Source organism: Rhinopithecus bieti, unplaced genomic scaffold (genome assembly GCF_001698545.2).
Source record: "Rhinopithecus bieti isolate Rb0 unplaced genomic scaffold, ASM169854v2 scaffold_5626, whole genome shotgun sequence".
In the NCBI taxonomy this organism is placed as follows: Eukaryota; Metazoa; Chordata; class Mammalia; order Primates; family Cercopithecidae; genus Rhinopithecus; species Rhinopithecus bieti.
This window is the reverse complement of record NW_016805666.1, coordinates 8033596-8053814: the sequence shown is the minus strand read 5'-3', so window position 1 is coordinate 8053814 and position 20219 is coordinate 8033596. Positions and strand designations below refer to the sequence as shown.

Below are 20219 nucleotides of genomic sequence, written 5' to 3'. Positions count from 1 at the left end.
GGAGAATATGTGGCTGTGGACAGGGTGGGAGACTCCGGCCTGCACAGGAGATCTGATTAAATCTGGAGACCCTGAAACCTGGGGCACCCTGGCTGGCCAGGTCAGAAGCATTCCTATCTGCAGAGGTCCGTGCAGCCACACCCCCTTCCCTGCCAGCAAGCTGTCTGTGGCTCATCGGAGGCCCCTCCGCCTGGAGCCTTTTATGGGCATGACATGCCTGTATCTGTTTTTAATTTTCATTCTTCACTTAGGGGAAGTGAAATAGCTCAGAGATGAGATCCTTTAATTGAAAACCAAGTGTAACGGAATCCAGTGTCTTTCTAATATGGTAAAATTCTCCGTCAGCATCACAGTCAGCTGGCCGCTAAACTTCAGCATCTCACTTACAGCAGGCAACACAGGGGTACAACGGGCAGGTCACACTGGGTCTGGGGGCTCCCTGGAGCTCCTCTTGCATGTGGTCTGGTTAGGAGTTGAGTTGTTTGCTCCAGTGTTACTCTCCTCCTCGAGTCACAGTCACACGAATGCCTGCTTTCTCTGGCCTTCCTGCTACAAACATATTCACATGGTGCTCAAGAAGTTAGGCTCATGGCAACATGTGGCTTTCTCCGGACAACTGGCCCAGTTTACAGTGAAATGGAGAATTTCGGGTCTCCATGTCTGCCCAGGAAAGAACTTCGGCTGACTCCGCGGGGACTTGGAAATCCACCACCAATCCTGACGGGCTCTGACTAGTTCCCCGCTCCGCAAGACACTGTGACATCCCCCAGGATCGGAGCACAGCGCTGGCCACGTTTCCCTTCCACTTCCTGCACAAAAAGGGTCCAGAGGGATGTTTGCAAACTATAGTGCACTTTGTAGCTTTTCACCCTCTGTCCCAAGGAACTAGGAGAGATGAGGCCGGTTAGAGACAAGAGATGTCATCTCCCCATGGCAAATCTGGGTCCCCAGGGCATTTCCAAACTATTGGTAGTACCCGGAGGACATGCACCAAGCCTTGCCAGGGCCAACAGGAAGTGAGCCCAGAGCATGGCACATGAGCGTCACCCGCTGATGGTGGCCTGCTGTGCCAACAGAGACAGCCCGGCCCATACCCCTCCAGATAGGAAGCATGGGTTTGCCCACATTCCTCGTCTCCAGACCTGTTGGGTGCTCCTGTGAGTGGCCTCCAGATGTCTCTGTGCATAGGCACGTGGGCCAGGACTGGAGAGACGTGGGAGGCCTCCTCATCCAGTGGGCCCTGCCAATCTTAACCCAGAACCCCTGGTATTCCTGGCAGTAGCCATGACATTGGAACACCTTCCTCTCCAGCCCAGAGGCTGACCTGAGGGCCTCTGTCCTCAGAGGACACCACCCAGGAGTACCATAGGTGAGGGGTAAGGGCCCCTTTATGTGAACCTCTTGCCTCTTTCTTTCTCCCATCAGAGTAGTTGGATGGAGCCATTGGGCCTCCTTTTCTTCAGTGGGCCCTTCAACCTCTCTGCACCATGTTGCCTGGCTAGGGAACTACAAGAAAAGCTGAGTGGAGTCTCCTTTCCAACAGGATGATGCATTTGCTCAATTCTCAGGGTTGGAATGAGCCGGCTGGTCCCCCAGAAAGCTGGAGTAGGGTACAGAGTTCAGTGCACTTTTCCCCTCTGTTTACAGCTCCTTGACAGTCCCATGCCCATCTGGATTGGGAGCTGGGAGTCAGTGTTGGAGAAAAGACGACAAAAGCCAATGAGAACCACTATTTTTTAAGAGGGCTTACTGTGCACAGGTACCCTTCAAAGCACTGGGTGTGGATTCTCTCTCTAGCCCTCAGCACCCCTGCGGTAGGAGTGCCACCTCTACCAGCTTGTGATGGGGTACAGAGGCACTTGCTCTTCTGCATGGTATTCAATAGGCTGGGAGTTTTATTTATCTCTTCGAACTTTGTACAAGAGCTCATGGCTTGTCTTGGCTCGTCATTAAACCAAAGAAAATGGAAGCCGTTCCCCTGTTGCTCTCCAAAGTCTTGGTCATCGGAACCTCACTTGGCACCATATAGATCAAAAGCTTTGTAACTACAGGAAAAAATAAACTCATCCACCCCTTAAAGAATAGAATAGCTGGTCCCTCTCATGGGAATTGGGCTGTACGTATATTATTCTTCCTCCTTAGAATTTAGAGATAGGAGAGCTCTTAGAACTTTTCATGGATACAATTTCCACAACCTTTCAGATGCCAACGTAAAGCTGTTGGGAAAGAATTTCCAAACTCAAGAAGTTTACAGAGAACAGACAGCTAGAGATAACTCGGGAACCAGAGTTGGTCGACAGATGTTAGATGTATCCTAGCTTTTAGCTGTAAACCACTCAAAAGATTCTGTCCCAGATCCCACAGTCAGAGCTGGTTCCGGGTTGTTGGGAAGGCAGTGGTGGCCTTGGGAAGGAAGCCACTGCTGTGGTTCCGAGAGGGTGGGCTGGCAAGCCACTTCCGGGTAAAACTCCTTCTGCCCCAGGTTTCTGCTTCTCTTAAGGAGAGATTGTTCTCGCCAACCCTCTGCCTTCATGCTGCCTTCAAAAGTAGATCATGTTTGCCTTGCTTAGAGAATTACTGCAAATCAACCCCAGTGCTTGGCGATGCATTTAGAGATTTCTAGGCCCTCAGGGTTTTGTAGAGTGTGAGCCCTGGTGGGCAGGGTTGGGGGTCTGTCTTCTGCTGGATGCTGCTTGTAATACATTTGGTGTACAGAATCAACAATAAATACTTTACATGGGCTGTGTGTGTTCTCTATGAACGTCTTGGGTAGGGGATCTCACACCTGTGGATTCTGCTCTTGCTATGTTTGTGCAAGGTTGAACTGGACAGATCCTCACAGAAAGCAGATTCTGGGCTGAGAATAGGCCTTTGGAAAGTGAGTGGGAGGCCAGGTGCGGTGGCTCACACCTGTAATCCCAGCACGTTGGGAGGCCAAGGTGGGTGGTCAGGAGTTCAAGACCAGCCTGGCCAACATGGCAAAACCCCATCTCTACTAAAAATACAAAAATTAGCTGCACATAGTGGTGTGTGCCTGTAATCCCAGCTACTCGGGAGGCTGAGGCAAGATAATTGCTTGAACCTGGGAGGCAGAGCCGAGATGGTGCCACTGCACTCCATCCTGAGAGACAGCGCGAGACTCCATCTCCAAAAAAAAAAAAAAAGAAAGAAAGAAAGAAAAGAAAATGAGTAGGGACCAAAAAGAAAATAACAAATGGTATCTATAGGCCACCGTGACTGGAAAAGACCTGAAGAATAAGTTCAACCCATTTTACAGATGAGGAAAAGGAGCTCAAGACAGGAAATGAAGGTCCTATAGTCACCCAGTAAGCCAGTGGCTGAGCCAGCCCTGCAACCCAGGCCTCAGGCTCCCAGGCTAGTTCTTTTATGCCACCAGGAAGGCACTGACATTCAGTCAGCGTTTGTTCAAAGCACACGCGTGTATGCACACACACACATACACGCAGGCAGGTGGCAGGACTAGCTTGCACACCTCTGGACTCCGATAAGTACTTAGCACCAGGCTCAGGAAGTTCCAGGCTCTCAGGCGACACTATCTGAAGGAAGGTGACTCCCTCCAAGTGTCCAGGCATCCCCAGAACTCCCTCAGGCCTCTGGGTTCCAGGGGTGCCACAGCTGCTGGTGCAGGCCCAGCAGTTAAGAGAGGGGTGATCTGCTGTCCCTGTCCCTTTATCCCACGATTACACCCAGGAAAAGGGCTTCCAATCATATTTACCTGGACTCTTTAGCGCCTTAGATCCCTTCTGCCAGGTGGAAGCCTGTCTTAGGAGATTAAGCCCGACAGGGGTCAGTCATGTTCACCATATTACAGGGCTGGGCCCCTTCAATGAGTGGCGCGGGGCTTGGTCCTTCCCTAGCCACTGAACCTCAGTACACGCAAACAGCTTTCTGGAATTTTGGATAATGGGGAAAGGAGTTAGAATCTCCATCCTTTCTCTTTCAGAAAATCTTTGGATTGTTTTATTTGTTTGTTTGAGGCAGAGTCTCGTTCTGTTGCCAGGCTGGAGTGCAGTGGCACGATCTCGGCTCACTGCAACCTCCGCCTCCTGGGTTCAACCGATTCTCCTGCCTCAGCCTCCCTAGTTGCTGGGACTACAGGCATGCACCACGACGCCCAGCTAATTTTTGTATTTTTAGTAGAGACAGGGTTTTACCACGTTGGCCAGGATGGTCTCGATCTCCTGATCTCGTGATCCGCCCGGCCTCCCAAAGTGTTGAGATTACAAGCGTGAGCCACCTCGCTTGGCCAATCCTTGGAATTTTTAATGCAAGTCCCCTTCCACAGATGTTTCACCCCCCCCCCCACACACACACGCTCTCTCTCTCTGTCTCTCTCTCTCTCTCTCTTACCTCCCCAGACCTTCTGCCACACCCATTCCGCAGACGAGAATGCAGAGGCTTGTAGAGATTAAATCACTTGTCTAAGGACTGACTAGTTAGTTGAAGAGTCAGAATTCAAACCCAGATCTGCCCAATGCCAAATTTCTCTTATTCACCAGGCCACGTTGACCAATGGACAAACGGTGTTGCTGGAGGTGAGTGTGGATGGCTTGAGAACCTTGAGTACAGGGCAGTGCCAGGCTCTTCCCAGGCCTGCTTGTGAGTGCCCCCATGCAAGCCATTTTTCCCAGCCACTGTCCCGCCCTTGCCAGCCTGGGGGCCGCCGAGGGGGAGCTGGGCACACTTTGTTCACCGCCTTTCTCCATCCGAGAGGCTCCTGCTCTCCTCTGCCAGGTGCATTTGTGGTATATCGCCACTGAAACACACTTCCTTGCCACACCCTATTAGACCTTTGCAGTTTGGCTGATGCAATCAGCTCACGTGCAAAAGAAACATTATTTTGCACTCATAAAAAGCGTGAGAAAAATACCACGCAATGAGTGAAAAAGCCATCAGTCTACTTTAAATGGTAGACTCCTGGCACTGAAACGATCTTAGATTTGCTCGTCCAGGTCACCCCTTCACTCTGCACACCTTCACACACCCACTCCTGCGCTCTCAGCACACACCTACACACCCTCACTCTCACACTCAGTGCACACTCACACCCACTTGTATGCTCACTACACATCGACACACAGTGCACACTCACACACCCACACACCACACACCCTCACACTCACACTCAGTGCACTCACACCCACTCACCACACACCACACACCACACACACACCCACTCACCACACACCACACACACACCACACACCCTCACACTCACACTCAGTGCACTCACACCCACTCACCACACACCACACACACCCCGACACACACACTCACCTCCTGCACACACACCCCCACTCACCACACACACACACTCTCACATTCAGTGCATACTCACACACCCACTCACCACACACTCTCATACACTCACTGCAGACTCACACACACCCACTTCTATCCTCTCATCACACACCCCCACATACCCTCACATTCACAGTGCACACTCACACACCCAGTCACCACACACCACACACATATACCCCGATGCACTCACACTCACCTACTGCACACTCATACACACATCCACTCACCACACGCACCACACACCCTCACACTGCACACTCACACACCCACCACACACCCCACACACCCACACTCTCAGTGCACACTCACACACCCACTCACCACACACATACACACACACACCTACACACTCCCACACACTCTCCCTGCACACACCCACTCACCACACACCCACACACGCCCACACTGCACACTCACACCCACTCACCACACACACCCTGACACACTCACCTACTGCATGCACACACACACATTCACCACACCCCCACACACTGCACACTAACTGCACACACACACCACACACCACACACCACACACACCACATGCACTCACACACCCAACACACTCATCCCCCCATACCTATCCACACTCACCATATACACACTGACTCGCACATACAGCCAAACACACACATTCACCACACAGTTACATATACAACCCCCCACCACACATGCACACATACACCCCACACACACCACACACACCATCCCCACACACTCATCACACACACCCACGCACATTCATCACGCCGACACACACCACTCACAACCACACACATTCACCACACACCCACCCCCACTCATCACACATTTTCTCACACTCATACTACACACACAACATACGCATATACATACCCACTCACACTGACCACACACACACCCCTATACCCATTCACACACCCACTCACACACCCACTCACACATACACCCACTTACACACACCCCACACCCACACACATGCACTCACTACACACCCACCCCTACACCCCCACACACATACACCCCTATACCCACTCACACACACACCCACTCACCCACTTACACACAAACCCCCCACACCCACACACATGCACTCACCACACACCCCTACACCCCCACACACATACACCCCTATACCCACTCACACACATACCCACTGACCCACTTACACACACACCCCCCACACCCACACACATGCACTCACCACACACCCCTACACCCCCACACACATATACCCCTATACCCACTCACACACATACCCACTGACCCACTTACACACAAACCCCCCACACCCACACACATGCACTCACCACACACCCCTACACCCCCACACACATACACCCCTATACCCACTCACACACATACCCACTGACCCACTTACACACAAACCCCCCACACCCACACACATGCACTCACCACACACCCCTACACCCCCACACACATATACCCCTACACCCACTCACACACATACCCACTGACCCACTTACACACAAACCCCCCACACCCACACACATGCACTCACTACACACCCCTACACCCCCACACACATATACCCCTACACCCACTCACACACACCCACTCACCCACTTACACACAAACCCCCCACACCCACACACATGCACTCACTACACACCCCTACACCCCCACACACATACACCCCTATACCCACTCACACACATACCCACTGACCCACTTACACACACACCCCCCACACCCACACACATGCACTCACCACACACCCCTACACCCCCACACACATATACCCCTACACCCACTCACACACATACCCACTGACCCACTTACACACAAACCCCCCACACCCACACACATGCACTCACTACACACCCCTACACCCCCACACACATATACCCCTACACCCACTCACACACACCCACTCACCCACTTACACACAAACCCCCCACACCCACACACATGCACTCACCACACACCCCTACACCCCCACACACATACACCCCTATACCCACTCACACACATACCCACTGACCCACTTACACACAAACCCCCCACACCCACACACATGCACTCACCACACACCCCTACACCCCCACACACATATACCCCTACACCCACTCACACACATACCCACTGACCCACTTACACACAAACCCCCCACACCCACACACATGCACTCACCACACACCCCTACACCCCCACACACATATACCCCTACACCCACTCACACACATACCCACTGACCCACTTACACACAAACCCCCCACACCCACACACATGCACTCACCACACACCCCTACACCCCCACACACATATACCCCTACACCCACTCACACACATACCCACTGACCCACTTACACACAAACCCCCCACACCCACACACATGCACTCACCACACACCCCTACACCCCCACACACATATACCCCTACACCCACTCACACACATACCCACTGACCCACTTACACACACACACCCCACACCCACACACATGCACTCACTACACACCCCTACACCCCCCCCACACACCCCTACACCCACTCACACCCACTCACACACCCACTTATACACTCCACACACACGCACTCACCACACACCCCTACACCCACACACACACCCCTACACCCACTCACATACACCCACTTACACACACCCCACACCCACACACACGCTCACCACACACCCCTACACCCACACACACACCCACTTCACACACACCCACACGCACGCACTCACCACACACACACTTCGCGTGTCCTGCAGCCCTGGTTCCACATCTCCAGAGACGGGAAAATCCCTCCCTTCCAAAGCGGCATCTTTCATCCTCGGACAGCCCTGAGTGTGTGAGCGCTCCTCTCCATATTGGGCCCCAGTTCATCTCCCTATAGCTTTTCCCCCTTCTAACTCAGGAAGGGTTTAGAGAGTTCATTCATTAAACAAACACAAGACAAAGCAACAAATCCACGGGCCTGAGGCTGAGGGCAGGCTCCCAGTGCTTCTGCCTCTGCCCGCAGGGGTGGGTGTGAGCGTGGACCCCATCCCAGTCCTCACCAACCCAGCCGCCTTCGGGAGTCTCTAGGGCTTGCTGTGTCCCTGGGGCCCTGAAGGTGCCAACCCTACCACCTCGGTGGGATTTTGGCCCCGCGAGGGCTCTGTAGGTGGGAGGAGTTCAGGGTCATTTTGTAATCTTCAGAGGCCTTGCCAAGGCCCTCTCCCGTCCTGTGACCCTGGTGACATTCTGGGACGCTGGGGCCACGTGAGGGGAGGAACCACTGCGTGGAACTTTGATCAGCGCTGGGGCTGAATTGAGCTGACCACAGGCCACACCAGACTCCTCTCTGCTCCTCAGGAAGACAGGGCAGCCCGGCACCACCCACTCAGCCCTCACGGTAGGCTCCTGGGGTCGCTAAAGGGCTCCTGGGTCTGCAGGGACATGGGGGCAGGAACGGGAACTTGCGATCTCTCCATTTCAGAGCCTTCCCCAGCTCCAGGCAGGCTGCAGTTCCAGGGGGCCCCTGCCCTGGGAGGAGAAGTCCCCTAGGTGCTCGGCTAGGGCGCTGCTGGGAAGAGGCAGGAGGCAGGTGGGGCGGGGGCGGGGGTTGTGAGATGTGAACCAGCTGCTCCGGGCCTGTAGGGAGCTAGTAGTGAGTAGAGGATAAGCAGGGTGACCAGATGTCCAGGTTGGCCTGGTTCTGCCTAGTTTATACTTGTCATCTTGGCATAACAATAATAAATAGTATTACTAATTATTGATTAATACTATATTAATACTACATGTTATTAATTAATATAATTATTGTTGTTTTTCGAGATGGGGTTTGTTATGTTGCTCGGGCTGGTCTTGAACTCCTGGCTTCAAGCGATCCTACCACCCAGCCTGCTGAGTAGCTGGGATTACAAGCGCACACCACGGCACCCAGCTCAGGCCCGAGGATGACTAGCTCCTCGTTTCCCTCCCAGAAGCCTGCTGGCTCATATGATAAAGTTTTTATGGTCATATAAACCTGCAGGGAGCCGCCTTTTATTGAATATTCAGTATTTGCCAGGCACTGTGTTAAGGGCTTTGTATTTACTCTCTTATTTAGCCTGTTTATTATTCAGTGGAGTGCTAATTTTAACCCTGAGGGCAGAGGTGATAATTAAGGGTGGAAAACCTGAGGCTTAGAGCATTGGAGTGATTTGCCCAAGCCCACATGGCTAGTAGGTGATGGCATCAGAATCTGATCCCAGTTTGTGGCACTGGCGAAGCTGACGTGTTTTGCCCTGCTATTAAGCAGGATGAGAGTCAGGCCTGAGATCCGAAGTCACTGACAGCCACCAAACACATTCCCTTCAATTCAGCACACAGAGCCTGGCTGCCTTCTCAGTGCCCAGCCCTGAGCCGGGTGCTGGGGTGCAGAGCTGCTTGCAGAGATGCCGCAGCAAGCCTGCAGTACCACGGGCTCACTTAGGTGGGTGCAACTCAATAGAAAACAGCGCAAGAGCCCAACATGCACCACAGTACAAGAGGGATCTGAGGACCCAAGAAAGGGCCAGGCACAGTGGCTCACACCTCTAATCCCAGCACTTTGGGAGACCAAGGCGGGTGGATCACCTGATGTCAGGAGTTCGAGACCAGCCTGGACAACATGGGGAAACCCCATCTCTACTAAAAATACAAAAATTACCCAGATGTGGTGGCAGGTGCCTGTAATCCCAACTACTCAGGAGGCCGAGGCTGGAGAATCGCTTGAACCCGGGAGGTGGAGGTTGCAGTGAGCCGAGATGTACTCTAGCCTGGGCGACAAGAGTGAAACTCCATCTCAAACAAACAAACAAACAAACAAAACCCACGAGGATAGTCAAGGAAGGGGGAAGTGTGACTTCCACTGGTCTGAGAGGGTGGGTATAAATTGGAAGGGTCGCACAGTGCCCAGTTCACAACCGCCTCTTAGTTCAACCTGTCAGCTGTCATCTCTTCCAGAAGCTAACACGGCTGGTAGACAAGCTCCCTTGGGCCTTTGCAACATCACTGCCAGGAAGGAAAGAGTCAAGTAAGCCCCTACTATGTGTGTGGAACTGTGCTGTGCATTTTACACATTTATCTCGATATTTAGAATAAAATAGGTTTCAACCTTACCGCAAAAGTGATATGTTTCTTTCGTAAAAATGTGGAACATACATTTTTAAGCAGAAGGAAAAAATCGAAATCATCCACGAATTGCTTTTTCAGAAGTAATGACCACAATTTTTTTTCTTTTGAGACAGAGTTTCACTCTTGTTGCCCAGGCTGGAGTGCAGTGGCGCAATCTCGGCTCACCGCAACCTCTGCCTCCCGGGTTCTAGCGATTCTCCTGCCTCAGCCTCCTGAGTAGCTGGGATTACATGTGTGTGCCACCATGCCCAGTTAATTTTTATATTTTTGGTAGAGACAGGGTTTCACCATGTTGTCCAGGCTGGTCTTGAACTCCTGATCTCAGGTGATCTGCCTGCCTTGGCCTCCCAAAATGCTGGGATCACAGGTGTGAACCACAGTGCCAGACCCCACCACAAATATTTGGTGCATAAGCTTCTATTGTGTTTTCTGTGCACAAATACACCTTAAAAATGAAAAAGTAGCATTCTGAGAGTTCATATATTTCGCTTAAGATATTGCAAACATCTTGTCAATAAATACACATCTGTAATAAATTTTCTTTTTGTTTAAAATTTTATTTTTTACTCTTTTTTTTTTTTGAGACAAGGTCTTCCCCTGTCTCCCAGGCTGGAGGGCAGTAGAGCAATCACCGCTTACTGCAGCCTCGACCTCCCGGACTCAAGCCATCCTCCCCCCTCAGCCTCTCGAGTAACTGAGACTACAAGCATGCAGCGCTATGCTTGGCTAATTTTTATAATTTTTTTGTAGAGATGAGCTGTTACCATGTTGCCCAGGCTGATTTCAAACTCCTGGCCTCAAGCGATCCTCCTGCCTCTGCCGCCCAAAGTGCTGGGATGACAGGCAGGAGCCACTGAACCCAGCCTATAATATAGTTTTAAAGATAGCGGAGAGGGTTTCCATTATCTCCGTGTAGCATGATTCATGTAACCAATCCCTCGTGTTGGACATTTAGGTTGTTTCTATTTTGTTGCTGTGGCCCGATGCCTGTTACCTCATTTAAGAGCCACAATAGCCCTAACAATGCTATGATTGAGGTATTATGATGGTTATTGTTATCATGGTCGTTCTGGGTTTACAGACGCCGAGGCTGGGGCTCTGAGAGGTGGCTTCACTCCCTGGGACACAACTGGGCAGCGGATGGGGTGGGCTGGCCAGGGCAAGAGCAGAGGCTGGGACCAGGCGCAAGCCCAACTGCCTCAGCCATTGGACTTATGTTGCTGGATTCAGAAGAGAGGGGACCAGGTTTGGGGAGCAGCAGGTCTTCTTGGAGGACCAGATGAGGCAGCCAGGGACTCTGGATGAGTCTCAGAAGCCCCTCTTTGTGCTTCCGGCTGAGCTGGAGCCCGAGTGGCCAAATCTGGGCCCGCTGGTGAGGCAGACATCCGTGGAGCCAGCGTCAGGGAGCAGTCCCTGGGTGCCTGGGGCCAGGGTTCCAGGCCCCATTCTAGGTCCCATCACCCTCTGGAAGAAGTGAGGCTTAGCTCTGTGGTGGATGACAGACTGGCTTGAGGCATGCACAGAAATGTACCCTCCCAAGAGCCATTTGAGGAGAGGAAGGAGCTCGTTTGCACCCGGCCAAACCCGCCTTATCCCCCCAAAAAAACCATTTAAAAAGCCAGACTTCCTTGGCTTGCTGAAAGTGTAGAACATTTTTGTGGGCATTTGCTGGTCTTATTCCCAGACGAGGAGCAGAAAGCCTCTGGCTGCTGCCCTGCTGTGGCCCTTGGGGCCAGCCTCCGCAGTTCCCAGGGAGGGGCGCTTCCGTCTCCAGAGCTCCCCAGTGAGCTGCTTTCTTGAGGGCAGGCTGGGGAAGGGGCCCAAGTTCAAAGCCTCCCAGCCAGAACCCTCAGAATCTGTGCTCCCCTAAACCTTCTAGCTCTTTCCCTTGGCTGGAGGAAAGCGCTAGAAGGAGTGCTGTGGAGCGGCGTCTCACTGGCCACAGTGGGGTGGTTGGATGGTCTCATGGGTTTCTCCCTGGCGAACCCGTGACGGCTTCAGCACAGAGCTGGGGCTGCGCTGCTCAGAATATCGGGGTCACTAATGTTGCTGAGCACTTGCCGTGTGCCAGGGCCTGAGCTTGGAGCTTTCCATGCATTTTCTCGTTCCATCCTCACAACATCCCCACCAAGAAGGTAGTGTTGTGCTCACTGTTTTGAAGAGGAGGAAAGCGAAACTCTGAGAGGTTAAGCCATGCAGTCAAAGCCACAGAGCTAAGCTGGAGGGGAGTTAGGATTTGAACCCAGGCTGTCTGACTTGTAGCCACTCCAGAGTGAGGTGAGGGGGCTCAGGCGGGGAGTGGACCATCTGTAAATTGTCAGTGTTCTGCGCCCTCACTGTGAGAATCATCCCTGCCTCCCCGCCCCCTGCCCCAGTAGACCCAGGCAAGAGGGGTCTTGCCCTGAACTTAGAGGGCCCTGTTCTGGCCCTCCTCCCCCAATGAGACCAGCCCCAAAGGTGCCAACGGCACATGCCCATCTGGAGGCAGTGCCCCCATTTTAAACCACGCTCTGGGTACCCAGAACCCCAGTCTGTGTGGGCTGCCTCCCTGGGTCCATCTTCCCTAGGTTGACCATGCCCCAGAAGTGCACAGTCTTCGGCCTGTGGGGTGCCCAGGGGCGATGTGTGTGGGGTCTCCACTCACAGTGCAGGAGAGTCGGGGGGATGAGAAGGGAACAGACAATGGGCGGAGTTCCAGGTAGACGATGTTCTCCCTGGGACCTGCAGATACGAGGAGCGGGCCTGCCCACCCCACCCACTCCACTGCCCTGGGACAGAGCCTGGTGGTGTCATGGCAAGGACCCTGCAGAGCCTGGGCTGTCAGGACTCGCTTCTGTGTGTGTGCCCTTGGGCCAGTCACTGTAGCTCTGGGGGCCCCAGTCTCCCTGTCCTGGGCACTTCTAGGTTTGTGCTGAGGATCAAGATGTATGTGTGGGAGCTTTGGGAACTGGCAGGTGGGAACTGACCCCTCAGCCAAGCCCCACATCAGGGAGATGTCTCTCCCTCTGCCTACGTCTCCCGAGCCTTAGCTGATTTGCCTGCACTTGACTTTCTGTGCCACCAGTGCCATGGTTTTGATTCAAGGCTTGAATCCTAGAGCTCCTTCCTTTGTTGGAAATGTGTAAAGCACATTATTTCTAAATGACAGTGGATTAAAAGTGAGAGGCACGGACCCAGGGAAGCCAGGGAGCACTCAGCTTGCTCAGCAGAGAGGTCTACTCTGCCCGGCGGGCTCAGCAGAGAGGTCTACTCTGCCCAGAGGGCTTGAGCGTTCCACGGTGCAACTCCGGCTTTGGCCTGTTTTCCTGGCAGGAGTGATGAACAAAACCAGGAGATCTGGGCTCCACAAGCCAAGCCCTGCTGTGAAGAGCCCGGGGCCTTGCCTCACTCTCCCTGCGAGGAGGCCAGATGGTCTTGGGACCTGCAAGCCCCAGCATTGTCTGGACCATCATTCCAGGGGAGTACTTTCTGGAAATAGCCTTTGAGAAACAATGACCAATGGGGCTAGCAAGGAAGGGGGACTGGCACCATGATCCTATTACGGCATGTTAAAAATCAGAATTCACCAGGCACAGTGGTGTACGCCTGTAGCCACTCTGGAGCCACTCTGGAGGCTGAGGCAGGAGGATCACTTACATCCAGGGGACTGAGGCTGCAGGGAGCTATGATCGTGCCACTGTATTCCAGCCTGTATAACAGAGTGAAGTTCTGCCTCAAAAAATGATACAATTAAACAAAATTGCTCCCCTCTTACTCTCGGGAGGAGTCGAGGCAGCTCTGGCAGCCTGGCTGGGGATCATTCATTCTGGGTTTGCCCATCCCAGGGGAGGTGGCTCTGCCTCCCACGCTGCTCTTCCCAGCCTTGGAAAACTCCATTCAACAAAACCTGCGTGAGCCCAAAGGAAGCCAGTGCTCCTCTGGGCACAGAGAGGCGAGTACACAGAACAGACTGCCATGAAAACCCATCATTTCAGTGCCTATACTGAGTGTTCAAGTGGAGACACGTTCTCCAGATCCTCCTTCCTAGGGTCCGGGGCGGCTTCTTTCGGGACCCCTAGGGGTTTTGCGTAGGTGCCTCAGGGGCAGGCCAGGTGCTAGTGGCAGCTGTGTGCCTGTGTGGTGTGTGTTGGGGGACAGTGGCTACCCCAATCCTCATCAGCCAGACCCACTGCTTTCTGCTTCTAGTCTCATGCTAACTCTGTAGCTGGAGTCTAGGGACACAGAGCCAGGAGGCACAAGCTTGCCTGAGGCTTGTTCCATTCCCTCACATGTCCTAAGTGGCAAGGACATTTTTCTTTTCCTGGAAGAGGTGATTGCAGAAGTCAGATTCTATTTATTTATTTATTTATGAGATGGAGTCCAGCGCCCAGGCTGGAGTGCAGTGGCACGATCTCGGCTCACTGCAACCTCTGCCACCGGGGTTCAAGCGATTCTCCTGCCTCAGCCTCCCGAGTAGCTGGGATTACAGATGTGTGCCACCACATCCGGCTAATTTTTGTAGTTTTTAGTAGAGACAGTTTCACCATCTTGACCAGGCTGGTCTGGAACTCCTGACCTCATGATCCACCTGCCATGGACTTTCAAAGTGCTGGGACTAGAGGTGGAGCTCTCCAGCTGCTCACACCAGGCAGGTGTATGCCCGGCCGCAGGAGTCAGATTCTAATCCCAGGCCAGTGGTTATTGCTGGTAGAGACTTTCCTTACCACCTCCCCAAGCTCACTTAGCTAGGTATGCCTTAGAGCAGCCTAAAGGAAGGTGTGCGTTTTCTCAGGGAGATGTTGTTCCTTCTCTACTGATGAGGCAGAACATTCCTGGAAGGACTGAGAGTCACTGAGTGACTGAGCGGGAGAGTAAAGGGGGCTCCCCTAAGCACTGGGTCCTAAGCCTGTGAGTTTAATGGGAGACCTTCAGCCAGAAGCAGAATCTCCAGGTGGAGGAGGCACCAGCAGAGGGCAGCAGAGAGACAGCCAGCGAAGAGTGCTTGGTACCCAGATTCTGCAACTGGAGAACCCCTTTCGCAGACCCCTTTTACTGAGAAGAAGTTAATTAAGAAAAATTAGGATTATGTTGTGAAAGGGCTTCTTTCTTTTTTTAATTTTGGTAAATTCAAGTGTATTCCGTCTAAAGAGCATTTTGTTTTGTTTGTTTTTTTTTTTTTGGTGTTCAAATAACATTTTCTGTAATAAGGTACCTTGCGACCTTTAACGATAGTTAATGAGGTTGATTAATTACTCACTCTATGCCAGATCCTGATGTAAAACTGTTACCTATGTGTACTCACTGAATCCCTAACAATTACCCTCACGTGGTAGGGACTATTATAATCCCCATTGTACAGATAAGGAAACTGAAGCACTGATGGATTAAGCAGCAAGCCCAAGGTCACATAGCTGGAAAGCGATGGACCTAAGATTTGAACTCATGGAATTAAGACCACTACAAGCCATGTGAATAAGTGCTGTGTGTGGGAACAGTGGCGGCCTGGGGGGCACACACCCTCTAACAGGGCAGGGGCCACGAAGCCCCAGCTGGTCTTGCTACGTGGAAAGGCAGGCCCACTGTCCCCAGTTCACTCTGAAACCTAGACCTTTACTGTGATATTTTCCAATTTTTACATGTTGGCTACTGAGTCAAATATGAAAAATATCACTGAGGAGTAAATAAAACATATTTGTGAGGTGCATCACCAATCTGTGACCTGTGAGTAGATGCTAGAAAATCTACTGTTTTTTATTTTTTTAAAAAACAGTAAAGAAAATCTAAAGAATTTTGGAGAGTTTTAAAGACATCTACTGTTCTGTAGAATCCCCAGGTCTGGGGTCCTTCTGTCCACGTGACGTTGGAAAGCTCCTCGGGCCCCGCCGTGGAGGAGTGGGCAGAGGTGGGCAGGGGGAGGCCATTTCAGCAGCAGTTTCGAGGAGCCATCTCGTCTCTGTGGCTGCACTCCCCCTCCACCAACCGTGCAAAGAGCAGGTGCCAGGATCTCCGCATCATTTGGCTCTGATGTGTGCTGAGATATGGAAACTCAGGAAGAGTTATGGTGTAGGAACTTCCAACTCAGGAATAATCTGTCCATATCCTATATATTATCTTTAAAAATGCCACAATGCCCATGGTCTTCTTTTACGCCTCTCTTCCATGCCTTTTTGTCTCTTTTCCGCTTCTTTCCCCAATCTGGAAAGAACACAGAAAGCCCCAAAGCCCTGTGTCTCTGTCCTGCCACATGTTCGAGCTCGCGGTCCAGTGCCCTGGTCACTGTGCCATGCTGTGTGATGATCAAGTTTCCCTTCCTGTTTTCTGTCCATCCTCGAATCTAGAAGATGCTCCCTGGAGCCTGGCTGCTCTGGGCCTCCCTCCTGCTCCTGGCCAGGCCTGCCCAGCCCTGCCCCATGGGTTGCGACTGCTTTGTCCAGGAGGTGTTCTGCTCAGATGAGGAGCTGGCCGCCATCCCGCCGGACATCCCGCCATACACCACAAACATCATCTTTGTGGAGACCTCGTTCACTACAGTGGAAACCAGAGCCTTTGGCAGCAACCCCAACTTGACCAAGGTGGTCTTCCTCAACACTCAGCTCTGCCAGTTTCGGCCGGATGCCTTCGGGGGGCTGCCCAGCCTGGAGGACCTGGAGATCACAGGCAGCAGCTTCTTGAACCTCAGCACCAACACCTTCTCCAACCTGACCTCGCTGAGCAAGCTCACCCTCAACTTCAACATGCTGGAGGCTCTGCTCGAGGGCCTCTTCCAGGACATGGCTGCCCTGGAGTCCCTCCACCTGCAGGGGAACCGGCTCCAGGCCCTGCCTAGGAGGCTCTTCCAGCCCCTGACCCATCTGAAGACACTCAACCTGGCCCAGAACCTCCTGACCCAGCTCCCAGAGGAGCTGTTCCACCCACTCACCAGCCTGCAGACCCTGAAGCTGAGTAACAACGCACTCTCTGGCCTCCCCCAGGGTGTGTTTGGCAGACTGGGCAGCCTGCAGGAGCTCTTCCTGGACAGCAACAAGATCTCGGAGCTGCCCCGTCAGGTGTTCTCCCAACTCTTCTGCCTAGAGAGGCTGTGGCTGCAGCACAATGCCATCACGCACCTGCCACTCTCCATCTTCGCCTCCCTGGGGAATCTGACCTTTCTGAGCTTACAGGGGAACATGCTTCAGGTCCTGCCTGCTGGCCTCTTTGCCCACACCCCACACCTGGTCGGCCTGTCTCTGACCCATAACCAGCTGGAGACGGTCGCTGAGGGCGCCTTTGCCCACCTGTCCAAACTGCGTTCCCTCATGCTGTCATACAATGCCATTGCCCACCTCCCAGCTGGCATCTTCAGAGACCTGGAGGAGCTGGTCAAGCTCTACCTGGGCAGCAACAACCTGACGGCCCTGCACCCAGCCCTCTTCCAGAATCTGTCCAAGCTGGAGCTGCTCAGCCTCTCCAAGAACCAGCTGACCACACTTCCGGAGGGCATCTTCGACACCAACTACAACCTGTTCAACCTGGCCCTGCACGGCAACCCCTGGCAGTGCGACTGCCACCTGGCCTACCTCTTCAACTGGCTGCAGCAGTACACCGACCGGCTCCTGAACATCCAGACCTACTGCGCTGGCCCTGCCTACCTCAAAGGCCAGGTGGTGCCCGCCTTGAACGAGAAGCAGCTGGTGTGTCCTGTCACCCGGGACCGCCTGGGCTTCCAGGTCACGTGGCTGGACGACAACAAGGCAGGGGGCAGCTGGGATCTGGCTGTGCAGGAAAGGGCAGCTCGGAGCCAGTGCACCTACAGCAACCCCGAGGGCACCGTGGTGCTCGCCTGTGACCAGGCCCGGTGTCGCTGGCTGAACGTCCAGCTGTCTCCTCGGCAGGGCTCCCTGGGACTGCTGTACAATGCTAGTCAGGAGTGGGACCTGAGGTCGAGCTGCGGTTCTCTGCGGCTCACCGTGTCTATCGAGGCTCGGGCAGCCGGGCCCTAGTAGCAGGGCATACAGGAGCTGGGGAAGGTGGCCTCTGGGGCCTGACCAGGCAACAGATGGGGGCGGAGAGGAGCTGAGTCTCCGAAGCCTTGGCTTGTCACATGCAAGGGACAGGTTGCACCCCCAAGGTGAGGGAGTGGAGTCTGGTCTGCTCCAGTAACCAGGGTCTCCTCCTACCCCTCTTCCTTCATTGCTTCCCCCGGAGTGGGCAGCCTAACAAGGCCATCCTTATGCTTTGCAAAGCACCCTCGAAAGCTGCACGATGGCCTGGAGAATAAAATATCCTCAGCCCTGTTGCCTCCCCATTATGTAACACCCACTCGCTCTCGCCCACACCTTGAGGTCTACTCACTGCATCCCAGCGATACAAAGTGGAGGCCACTGTCTTCTGACATCTGGCTCACAAGCCCAATGTCTGTTTCAGTTTATCTCCCTGGAATTGTGTTTTAAATTGGTATAGAGAAATAAAGGATGTGACAGAAGCAGAGACGATCAGAAAGCATAGGGGCAGGGTTCTGACTAGTGTGTGGGTGATCCTGTGGCCAGCACCCACCTCCACGCTGCGCCCAGGAGAAACTGAGATAAAACGAAGCCTCGGGAAGGGAAATGGCAGACGCTCGGCTTTGTGACACAGAGCCCCCAGAGGGGAGGGTGGGTTTGCCTGCTCAGCACACATGACGGCTGCTGCTGAGGAGAAGGAAAAGGTTTGAGGTACAGGGGCAGCCTGGGCGGCCGGGCGGCAGGTTCATTCTCACAGCAGCTGAGTACAAGCGGCTCACTCACTAGCGTTGTTCTCCCTTGTTTTTTCATTTTTTTCTTTTTTGAGATGGAGTTTCGCTCTTATTGCCCAGGCTGGAGTGCAGTGGTGCGATCTTGGCTCACTGCAGCCTCCACCTCCCATGTTCAAGCAATTCTCCTGCCTCAGCCTCCCGAGTAGCTGGGATTACAGGTACCTGTCACCATGCCTGGCTAATTTTTGTATTTTTAGTAGAGATGGTGTTTCATCACCATATTGGTCAGGCTGGTCTCAAACTCCTGACCTCAGATGATCCACACACCTCGGCCTCTCAAAGTGCTGGGATTACAGGCGTGAGCCACCGCACCTGGCCTCTTACCCAGCTCGGCCACCCCTGCAACCCTCCTGGGCCGCCTCCTGCAGCTTCATCTCAGGGATCACTGCCCTCCCATGCCCTGGGCAGCCTCCCATGCACCCCTGTGTGGATGCCTCTTCTTTGGTAGTGAACCCAGCTCTCCTCTGTGCTCAGCTCTTTTCAGGCCCAGGCTGATACCCCCTGCTCAGGGCCCCATGTCCTGCTGACCACAGACACGTCTAGCAAGCCTCTGTCCCCTACTCCCCCTGATTCTCATCAGCGCATTGACCAGCCGGGCGTGTTCTCCACTCACTCCTCCCGAGTCCCTGAATGCTCAGGCTTCCAGCCTCTGAGCCTCCCTCTAGCCACTCTTCCCCTTCTGCTCCCAGATGCTTTGTAGCCCCGGGCTGAGCCACTGCACAGCCTTCTGCCTGGCTTCCGGCTGTATTGTGGCTGGCCTGGGAAAAAGGCTCGGGTAGGGAGGGAGAAGGGAATCAGATGTACAGCAGGCCCCCAGGAGCTCCTGGCCACCAGGAGAAATGAGCCACAAGGGATGAAAACACAAGGCAGAAAGAGGTCAGCACAGGCCAGTGTTGGGAAGTTCAGAGGCGGCGAAGTGGCGGGAAGCACCAGCCACGAGAAAGGCTGCATTGGATCTTGGGCCTTAAGAAGAGTTCCGGGTAGAGCTGGAAACTTGTGCAAGAAGAGCCTGAGCTAAGGGATGGGGAAGGGCAAGGACTAGGGGTCAGGGCTGTGGAGGGG

General features: G+C 53.5%; 1 protein-coding gene across 2 annotated transcripts; it reads left to right on the top strand.

Annotated features, from left to right (window-relative positions):
- Positions 1 to 8529: 8529 nt before the first annotated feature.
- Positions 8530 to 18927, top strand: CPN2 (carboxypeptidase N subunit 2). Of its 2 annotated transcripts, none has more exons than XM_017873386.1 (2): positions 8530 to 8663; positions 16729 to 18927. In XM_017873386.1, exon 2 carries the CDS (start codon positions 16729 to 16731, stop codon positions 18364 to 18366), a length of 1638 nt encoding a protein of 545 aa, XP_017728875.1. In that variant the 5' UTR covers positions 8530 to 8663; the 3' UTR covers positions 18367 to 18927. The 2 variants fall into 2 exon arrangements, with proteins under 2 accessions (XP_017728875.1, XP_017728873.1); XM_017873384.1 differs by having other exon boundaries at positions 16726 to 18927.
- The last annotated feature ends 1292 nt before the right edge of the window (positions 18928 to 20219 follow it).

Excerpts from the sequence above, each read along its gene's own strand:
- CPN2 (XM_017873386.1), top strand. The coding sequence starts at position 16,729 with ATGCTCCCTGGAGCCTGGCTGCTCTGGGCCTCCCTCCTGCTCCTGGCC.